The 11,663-nt window shown below is 30.9% G+C and overlaps 1 protein-coding gene across 1 annotated transcript in view; it reads left to right on the top strand.

The window, feature by feature from the left end:
- The first annotated feature begins 463 nt into the window (after window positions 1-463).
- The window catches only part of LOC135221681 (zwei Ig domain protein zig-8-like), a 560,790-nt gene continuing 549,590 nt past the window's right edge, over window positions 464-11,663 (top strand). The window contains exon 1 of the mRNA XM_064259408.1: window positions 464-926. Coding sequence (XP_064115478.1) covers window positions 863-926 — 64 coding nt within the window. The 5' untranslated portion in view covers window positions 464-862. The remainder of the gene's footprint in view (window positions 927-11,663) is intronic.

Here is an 11,663-nt window from a genome sequence, read left to right as displayed (position 1 = left end):
AACGAAATATTTGGAAAACGCAAATAACGGTTATCGGATATTCGAAGGTTTATTTTAATGCTGCTATGAAGGGCCTCAGTCGATGTCATAGTCAGTCACTGTTCGTTTAATACTTCCTTAAAGTAACTCTATTGGTTTTTTATATTAATAAGCCATGATACATATATATAATACGTGCGTGTTTGTGTGTGTGTAAGTTCATTTAAAGTCAGTTAAGCGTTGGCCCGTGATCTTTTTAATTAAAACGTTCCTGGATATTCGTAGCTATATGAATTTATGTCAGTTTCTCTTACTTAGGAAGAATGTTTTTGAGACCTTTCTTTTGAGTATGTAAAAGAAAGTTTTCATACTAACATATCCTCAAGCCGCACTTCTGGCTAACAGAAGTAAGGCAAGCGCAAAGCTATCTTTTACAGAGTGGGTGTCTGGCTCACTCAGTTAGACCGAAGCTTGCGTACGGGAAGGTTGCGCTGCTTGCCAGTCCTCATTCCTGACACGGCGATCGTCGTTCGGTTCTTAACTCCTCTGGAACACACACAGATACCATTATTTTAACAGGCTCCGTTCAGTGGCTTACCTGACTATGGACGCGGAAATATAAGCACATAGTTGTCCTTTATATCGTATGTGTTAAATGTGATTGACTTGTTTTTAATGACAGGTAGAAGTATTCGCTTGTTATCCGCTAGAGTATCATAAGGAGAAAGAAAAGTTTCTTAAACATTAAAGCGTAGGCTCCAAGTTTTCTTTCAAAATGTTTTAACACGTATTTTCAAGGTGACAGCAAAGTGTTGAAGGAAGGAAATTGAATTAGATCTGTGCGTACTCTACGGACTTTTAACCCATATTTAACTAACTTAGGATGCAGCCAACAGCGATTAGATTGGCAATGTTGCTGTTCTACGTGTCTTTTCTTCTGGCAACGGGTAAGGTTATATTTGCAGCCGTTATTCTTTACTGGTTCCTCTGCATATTTCCTTAAGATTTCAGCCGAGGGAAGTTTGTTGTAATGTGACCCTAATCTATACCCGGCTCTGAAAAATGGAAATCGTTTTATCTCTCTCTCTCTCTCTCTCTCTTCTCTCTCTCTCTCTCTCTCTCTCTCTCGTTCAGGAATGGATATGAAAAAGTCACTAATTTTAAGAATATATAGAACTCTACTGAATTATCGGGGTATCGACATCAAAACAAATGATCACAGTTTCGACAAACAATTTCATAATTTTTTACAAAAATACAGATTTTCTTGTCACTACTACAGCAAGGATAGGTACTAATGAAATGACTCATGACAAACGTTATATGCAGTTTTTGCCTGTCATGGAAGCCTGGAACCATGAAATAAATATAAATAAAGTTTAACAAAATAAAATATCAAACAAGGTTTTTATTTTTCTCGAATTTATCTACGTATATTAAAAGCTATGAAGCGGTTAGTTACTGATATCTAGCCACCACACGTACACATACGTACGTCCATACACACATAAATATAATGATATAATATATGATGTATATGTATGTATGTATGGATAGATAAATAAAAAGACAGAACATACATACATACATACATATATATATTATATATATATATATATATATATATATATATATATAGATATATATATATATATTTTATATATATATATAATATATACAATACACACACACACACACACACACACACACACATATATATATATATATATATATATATATATATATACATGATGGAAATAAAGAAGAACTTATTATATTTAACACAAACATAAACACGAAGTTACAATCAGATGCCATGCGAAGTATTACATACTATCTAGAAATATAACCATTTGTACGCAATACACACATAGTATATATGGGAGATTCTATATATATATATATATATATATATATATATATATATTATATATATTATATATATATATATATATATATTATATATATATATTAATAATTATTATAATTACTTAGGGGATAATTTATATATTGTATATATGCGCGTGTTTATCATTATATGTGTAAAATATATATCATTCGTTAAAATTTCGCAACTGTTTTTATAATAGATTTACGCTAACTGATATATGTACACACGCACACCAGCAAGAATCTCGAGTTTGATCCAGGCTGTTCCTGATATATAAGAAAAAAAAGTCTGTGCCTAGACTTCTGGGGCAGCTGTCAGGTTGAGAAGAATTATTGTTCTAGGACGTCAGTTGGAACCCACTCATTGTTATCTATCAGTTGTCGACATTGAAAGTAATAAAGTAATATCTCGCTACCAAAATGAACTCTTTAGGAAAGTTTTCCCTTGTATTTGTAGTTGTTTAATATTCAAATACAGGCTTTCTATCACAGCCCACGCTGAAGATGCCTCAAATTATATTTATAAAATTAGGAGTGTACACACATTCATACGTGAGGTAGCTCTAAAGTATATCATTCCTTTGAAGAATTATATACGTGTACATACGTATCGACTTCGTTCCCATCCTGCGGATTTACCTCAGCACAAACATTCTGAGGTTATCTTTTCCTTATTTATAATCATGCAATCAAGGCTGCATCGGAATTGCTTTCATGATTATTCTTCTGGCCAAATTATTGGCCTCAGAGCCTTCTCGCTCATTGGAATGTATTCAGATAACAGATCGTCTGTGCATTAAATCAAGCTTTGCAGCGATGCCGGAATAGGAGCGGCGGTCGAGGAGTGACTGGGGAAAAGCCAGAAAGATAAGAATACAGGAGAATGTTAAGTGAAGAGGAAAGAAAATAGAAGGAGGTGTCCTTCCTAGTTATAGATTTGCAAATGAACCCTATTCACCAGTGCTGGACTCTGCAATGCGCTTTTCATTAATATATTACTTTGCATGCACAGACAACAGTGCATGAATTGGAAATGTGCATGATTCAGACAAATGCACGCCGAAATTCATTCACTGGAGAGTGGCAGCGAGCTTCACGTACTCCCCTTAATAGAATTAAAATATTAATAATCCGATTTTAAAGCATTTTCCTTGCTTTGTATTTTGATATAACTTACTGATGTTTTTGTGTGATGTTTGTACGCTATACCTACACCGATGTTGAACATTCAGTTTCATCGAGAAATTATGCAAGAAGCCATATATGCTGGACATAAAATCAAAACAGGGATTATGGTGGGGGACGATGGAGCAAGTGAACGACAAAGGGAATCGGAACCAGAGGTTGTTTTCATTTGGAATTGCATATTGGTGCTCCTTTAGTATTATTTACATTGACGTCATTGCTATTTACACATTAAATGCGATCAGTGGTTCCAAGACTATGTAAAGGGGTATTACACATACTATATATATATATATATATATATATATTATATATATATATATATATATATATATATTTATATACATACATATAATATATATATATATATATATATATATATATATATTATAATACATATATATATATATATATATTAATATATATACATATAATATACATATATATATATATATCATGATATATATATATATATATATATCGATATATATATATATATATACGTATATATGTTTAGTGTGTGTGTGTTTATGTATGTATGTGTATATATATATATTATATATATATATATATATATATATATTATATATATATATATATTATTATATGTATGTGTGTGTGTCTAGTTATGTCTGTCCTACATATATATGTGTATGCGCGCGTTTATGTTTACGTACCTACAGACAGAAACAAACAACACCTTCAACTTACTGTAGTATCTCATCCCCTAACCTTATCAAAGGTTTTTACCCAGATTCATCATTGGCTATGGTCCATTGAAGATCAATAAAAGGAAATCTTGTTTAACACTTACGTTTTCATCAGTCTAATCGCCTGGAATGAACTCTCTCATCTTTAATTACATCAAAGATATCAGATTCTCATTATGATAATCGATTAATCCATGCGAGAACTTCATTAGCATTAAAAAGATCATTTTTCCCCCCAGCGTTTAAAATAGATTCGTTTTATGTAATTTTAACAACAGATTCGGTCTCTGCAGATTTTTTTTTGGGATATACTTTCCATACTGATAGAGGGAAACAGTTTGCTCTCGTATATGTTGATAGAGGATTTTTTAATACAACGATCGGGTTTTAACGAATACAGCCATTTACTCTCTCTGCTCCTCTCATGTCCTCTCTCTCTCTCCCTCATCTCGTCCTTCTTCTCCTCTCTCTCTCCTCTCCTCTTCTATATTTTATATATATATCTATAAGATATATATATAATATATATAATAGATAGTATAATAATAGATTATCTATATACATATATATATATATATATATATATCTATATATATATATATATATATATATATATATATTATATATATGTAAATATATATATACTATTTTAGGTTCCTATACACACACACACACACACACACACACACACATATATATATATATATATATATATATATATATATATATATATATATATATATATATATATATATATATATATATATATATATAATATTATATGCTATTTTACGTTCTTATAATTTATTTGTTTGTAGATACGTTGAAAAGTTTCAAACAAAGCATACATAGAAAAGTTTCAATGAAATAGCTGAGGGCGATGTATTTCTTCTCGATCTTGTCATGATTTATTTCACTTTTTATACTATAAAAGAAAATCTGTATTCTGTTGAAAACCTAAGTTTGCTTTGTAAATTCTGTATACACATGTGTCTGAATAAATAAGTTTCCTTTGTTGTAAAAATTATTCAGAATACATATCAAATATTTCGATTTAGAGAAACATTCATGTATTTTTTTTTTTTTTGCATTAGGTATCGAACCTAAATAATAAAAAAGGGAAATGAGTATTAAAATGCTAATTTTTCTGTTGTAAAAATGTCTTGAAATTTCGTTTACGTAAAAATGTCATGAAATTTAAATTACGTAAAATGTCATGAAATTTCAATTACGTAAAAGTGTCTCGCTATTTCAATTATGTAAAAATGTCTTGAAATTTCAGTTACTGTCATTATGATATCTAGGTTTATGAAAAATATTTTTAAAATGTCAGACGGTTTTGTAATTTCCCGTTTCCTTCTAGAGTAGGATATTATACATTTAGGAAAACACTGTTTGACTTGCGGTTTTCATTGTGCTCTGTGTACAGTTTAACGGTAACCATTAGTTAATACATAAATGCATTTTGTCTTGAGATATGATCATACAAAATATTTTCGTGTTTTCCTGGAAATTGTTTTTGGGAAATATTTCGATTCTTGTGAATCATCTAATGACAGCTTTCTTTCATTTTTACGAATGTCATTTTTTTTCGGGCCTATAGATATTACGAAATGGAATGTGCTCGACTGCATTTGTTGACTCATTTAAACGTTGGTTATGAAATGTTACATGTATAATGTAACCTTTGTTAATGTTTATTCTTTCACACTTTAGATCTTAGGTAGTTTCGATTTTTCCAAAGATCAGAACCGAAAAAGCTTGAATCGAGCCTTGTTTATGTCATAGTAATAATAATCTTTCAACTTACAACTGCACTTATGCAAATGTCGTCAGGGAAAAGAAAATAAAATCAACGACTTTTATACTCAGAATGTACGACAATAATGAGGTAAAAGCATGCAAAAATATAAAATGAAGTCGAATCAGCAAAAATCAGACACCTCCCCCCAACCCCAGGTATCTTTGGTTCATAGTCAGGTTAGCAGAAAACCGTTAGTGTCTCCAAGGCAATAAGATTTCTACCCTGTTTTAATACGAACCCCCTCCCCCCTTGTCTCTCTCTCTCTCTCTCTCTCTCTCTCTCTCTCTCTCTCTCTCTCTCTCTGTCGTACATTAGAAGTGGATGTTAAATAGACCTAAATGAAGAAGAAAATAAAGCCAGAACTAGAGGCACAAGCAGAGATATTCTATTTGCCTCGATATTATTAAGTAATAGAGATGGCTGGGGATTAGGCCGTTCTTTTAACGTTTTGTAATTGAACCTGTGCGTAGGTAGATGAAATGTCACATGTTAAAGAAAAGAGGAGGAGGAGAAGGAGGAATTGTGAGATCGTAAATATGTAGTGAGTAACTTTGATTAAATTCTTATGGATTTAACTTCTCTTGACGATGCCTATACTCTGTTTTTTTTCATCTGTCCATGCGGCTGTGGTGTTTTTGTATGGTAACACTGCGTCCCGGGCTTTAAATAGTTACGCTATGTGTAAGTTTTAAGTAAATAAAAGGATATCTGGGTGTACATTTGCAACTGAAAAGTGTTTTAATAAATTACCCTATGCTAATTACACCGCTAATATTCGAAATAGGATATTATTATTATTATTGTTAAATGTATGCTGTATGTAATTATCTACAGCCCGGGACGCAGTGTTACCATACGCAAACACCACAGGCGGATGGACAGATGGAAAAAAAAAACCGAGTATAGGTACTAGTTTGTCTAAATATTTTATCTATAGCAAATAGAAAATAGACAATTTGACAACAGCTGTTTTTATAGATATGTTAAAGAAATATACAACTTAATAAAAGGAAGGAGTATAGGTTTGATTTATGAGAAACTACTTATATGATGAAAATTCCTCGAAACATGAGTGTCAGTTCGCGTGGGATGGAATAAAACCAGATGTCCTGGTTACTGAGGGTAACCCAGACTTAACCGACTTTGTGGAGGTGAAAGAAAATATGACACAAAAGCAGGGAAGGAGGAAGTCAAAAGAAGGAAAGGAGGAAGTAAATGATATCACTTCAGATGATGGCTGAAGTAGAATTTCAGAATTTTTAATTTTTAATTTGAAGGACAGATATGTAATAGTGTTGATTATGAAATTAATTTGTTATGGAAGGGTTACCTCACAAATTCTATCTGATTTTGCTTAAACGCTCAGTGGAAGGTTACATAATCTCATTTATAACTGAGCCAGGGGAAAACATTTGGCCATCGCTGATAACATACCGATGGTAGTATTTCAACATGTCAGAAGTAATAAGCGTATAAAAATCAAGCGTTGTTAAATATTAAGTCTCTTGAATGTTCCTTATCTGAATGCACTGCAAACAGATCTTATGTCTTGCATGTTAACTATATATATACCTTTACGTATCCCTTCTAACACCATCTTTTAAGTAGGTCTGGGTCTATTAGAATTTGAAACGAATTCTCATCAAGAGAGAGAGAGAGAGAGAGAGAGAGAGAGAGAGAGAGAGAGAGAGAGAGAGAGAGAGATATCGTATCTTGCAGTGTAGAAGAAATCCCATTGACACTGAAATATCTGGGAAATTATAAGAATTCATTACATTCTATAATGGAGTTATCTTGAACGACGCTGTACATTGATTATTCCATATTCTGCCCATTTAACTAATCAATTTTTCAGTTTTTTTATGTGTTTTTATTGGCAATTAGTGATAAATATTCAGAATAATATATCGCTATTCATTTCTTCTATTGCATATTCGTATGATTCATTTGTATTTACATTTAGAAAGATCTAAAGCTTATTAGATAGGTGGCATAGTAAAGGTACTAGAGGGGAAGGACCTTAATAACTAGGAAGTGGGAGATAGAAGATTTTGAAGCAGTGTGTGTGTGTGTGTGTACGCGCGCGAGATCCCATGATTTTTCTGTTTAGGATCATGAAGAGGCGAATGATGTGGAGTCCATAAGTTTTCTACACATTGTGTTATTAAATATTTAATGGTTAAAAGTATGAATGTAGCAATAATCGTCGTTTTGTTTTTACTTTTAAGACCACACATAAACATTATGTACTCTATAGTATGTGATATATATACATATTTATATATATGCATTATATATATACTATATATATATATATATATATATATATATTTATATATATATATATATATATATATATGTATGCATCCACTGAGAGCGTTTGGTATGAACGTTAATAGTACTTAAATTCTTCCATAGTTTTATATTCATTATGACTACAATTGCCACCTCGCTGCTCTCTAACTAGTTATGCGTATTTCCTGCTAATTATGGAAACTCTCGCAACTTATCATTTTATGCATAACAATAACTTGCAGGTCAGCACAGTCTAAATTAATAGTTTGAAAGTTAAGCCATGCGTAGTTTCAACTTCAGAAGCCATCAAAGTGTTAGAACTTGCCATATAACAGTGGTATTTGAGCCTAATTACAATTACAAATATGTGTTGGAATGATGAGGCGTAGGGGTGAGGCGTTAATTAGCTTCAAATGTGGCAAAGAAAAAACTTACCATTCTCAAAGGAAGCATGGCTGCAGAGCAGTAGTTAAGCTGCGATGCATACGTGTACAAAAATATCGATTCTCGTTATTTTGATGTTAGATGAGTACTGATTACAACGTAAATGTAATTGGTTGTCGGTGATGCAGAAGTCAAGTTAAGCTCCTTATCACTAATTCGTGAGTGTCCTGCACAATAAAGTTTGAGAAGAGAATCTTGAAAATGATTTAAGAATTCTTTCAAAACGAAGCATAAAACATTTTCTACACTTACTAAGGAAGGTTATCATTTCTCAGTACAATTAGCTCTCCAAACGATTTCTTAATTTCTCGGTATAGTTGAACTCTCCAAGCTATTTCTTGATTTTCTTCTACTCATGCCTTCTAAAAACAGCCAAGTATATCCATTAACTCAAATTCTTGACTCCTCTTTCACGTGACCGTAGTTCCTCTAAATACGCTGATCTTTCTGTTTACATTCAGACCTTCATGCTCTACACTGATTGCTTCGGCAGTTCATTCCATTTGATTCGTATTACAGTGATTAGACCCATGTTAGAAAACGAATGGTATCGACGAAGAGTAGCAACAATGTAAAGTTTGGTTTCTTTACAGACTTTATCAGAAAGAAACAATATCTTAGGGTGATAATTCCCCCGAATAAAAGGTATTGCGTTAATTTGACCAGAGAAGGAAGTTGCAAGAAAATAAAGACAAATGGCTGAAATCTATAGATATCATCAGTACCCTGTGTTTCTTATCATAGTCTTTCATACGAAATTATTGCCGATATTACAACGAAATACAGTTTCGAACTTATTCCCAATAATCGTTGGCAATGTTCGGCTTGATAAACAAAATAAGGTCAGATTCCATGAGTCTCTGAATATTCAACGCTTCCTTTAGGTTTTCTTATGAATAGACGTTTCACCTTTGTTCAGTTAAAAGGGGATGTCGGTCCGGTTAAACAACATGTTTATTAAATGGATCAGTCAGCGTGTTGTTTTTAGTGACGTTTCAGCGTATCATGACGTCAGGAATATTTACACTATTTTGTTATCAGATACTTTAAATGTCGCTCAGAGTGTAGAAATAATTGGATTTGTAGCAATAAGCAAAAAAGGGTAAATATAAGAAATTCTTTGCTATTTCAGAACAAATCCTTCTTGACACCGAGCAAATATTTTTATTACTTAAATAAAAGAAATATTTTCATTTTTAAAACTATGAGGACTAGGAAAGAGAGTACAGACTCAAAATAAAGTGGTATTTTGAGAAGGGAGAGGGGAAAAATACTCAGAATTCAATCATTATACGAACGGAAACATCATTCACAGAGATCAAGCAAAGCCGTCAGTGTAACATAATTCGACGTATTCTCTTGTAAACAAGGTTTAATAGAAGTGAAATTACCGCAGATACCAACACAAATTTACCTACGGAAATATATAACGGTAGAGAGTAAAAATTATTTATAGTATCAAGAGGTAACTTGTCTGCCATGATCAGTTTTTATCTGTATGGAAACATCACGTAATCCAGAACTAAATTTTTTAAGCTATTAGAAATAGTTACGAATGCACAAAAATCACTTAACATATCTTTTGATCAAAATGATTACGAGAAACTAGGAAATAGTGTAACCTTCCTGTGTAGAGAGAACAGCTATAAAATAGGAAATTTCGTCGCTAAAAGTTTTTGATATAGGTTATCAACACTATGCTTATTAAATAAACCAGCTGTTAACAAAATCGCTTATTAACTAAACCGTTTATTAACAGAGTCACTTATTAACTAAACCAGTTAACAAGAAAATCACTTATCACCTAAACCAGTCATTAACAAAATAAGTTAACTAAACCCAGCTATTAACAACACTTATTAACTAAAACAGTTATTAACAACGCTTACTAACTTAACCAGTTATTAACATAAGCACTTATAAACTAAACCGGTCATTAACATAATCAGATGTTAAGTAAACCAGCTATTAAAAAACACTCATCAGATAAACCGGGTGTTGACAAAATCAGTTATTAACAAAATCAGTTATTGAGAAAAAAGCCTTCAGTCGAAGTCCGATGCATTTTCCCCTACATAAAATTGAGGATAAACATTGTAATCGAGAGAAATCTTTGGGAAAGAAAAATGTAGAACACTCAGATAAGTTGAGCAAGACTTTTTAAGGCGCAAAATATCCACGAGAAAGCGATGAAAACAAAATTTGCCCATCGAATTAAAGTTAATTAATTCAGTAAATTTTTATAAGAAAGCGGTAAACAACCGTTAGGATTTCGAATTATGTAAGATAAACCTACATAACCTATGACATCATTGTGTATATATATATATATATATATATCATATATATATATATATATATATATATATATATATATATATGTATATAATGTTATAATATATATAATATAATATATATATATATATTTATAATATATATATATATATATATATATATATACATATATATAATATATATATATATATATATATATATTATATAAGTGTGTGTATGTGACATTTCTGAAATCTGTAAGAGAAGAGAGAGAGAGAGAGAGAGAGAGAGAGAGAGAGAGAGAGAGAGAGAGAGAGAGAACCACAATATCCTTTTAAGTTCTTGAGTGCCTCATAGTTTTTGGATCTCATCATTGCTACAAACCTTGAACCCAAATGAGGAAACCCTGATTCTAATAGTAGAATTCCTACTTGCACAAGACTGATTTGGTTGAGGTTCTTCCAAACCAATGTACAATGAAGAAGGCCATAAGTGAATAATCTTCCATCTACCTTTATGGTAGAGTTGGTTATATTAATAGTTCCTAACCTATTGTTATTTTAGATTAGCCTCGCCCTAACCTTCCATACGTAGGTTCGAATTCTGGTCTGAAAATTGTTATATATAATTTTCAATTCATTTCAAGGATTTTGGTGATGAGTGAATCCTTGTAAAAAGAAAATGCACTCATCCATTATATATATATATATATATAATATTATATATATATATATAATATATTATAATATATTATTAATGATATATCTAATATATATATATATATATATATATATATATATATATATATATATATATTTATTATTTATTTTATTTATATATGTATATATATATATATATATACATACACATACACATGAATTTTATCAAGTCACCGTGATTGATATACAAACATTAAGCTACAAGTGTTTAATATATAATTAGCTTTACCTCATATATATATATATAATATATATATATATATATATATATATATATATATATATATATTATATATATATATATATATATATATATATATATATATAATATATATATATATATATATATATATATGTATATAT

Source organism: Macrobrachium nipponense, chromosome 3 (genome assembly GCF_015104395.2).
Source record: "Macrobrachium nipponense isolate FS-2020 chromosome 3, ASM1510439v2, whole genome shotgun sequence".
In the NCBI taxonomy this organism is placed as follows: Eukaryota; Metazoa; Arthropoda; class Malacostraca; order Decapoda; family Palaemonidae; genus Macrobrachium; species Macrobrachium nipponense.
The sequence above is the reverse complement of the archived record's forward strand: the minus strand, read 5'-3'. Positions and strand labels throughout refer to the sequence as shown.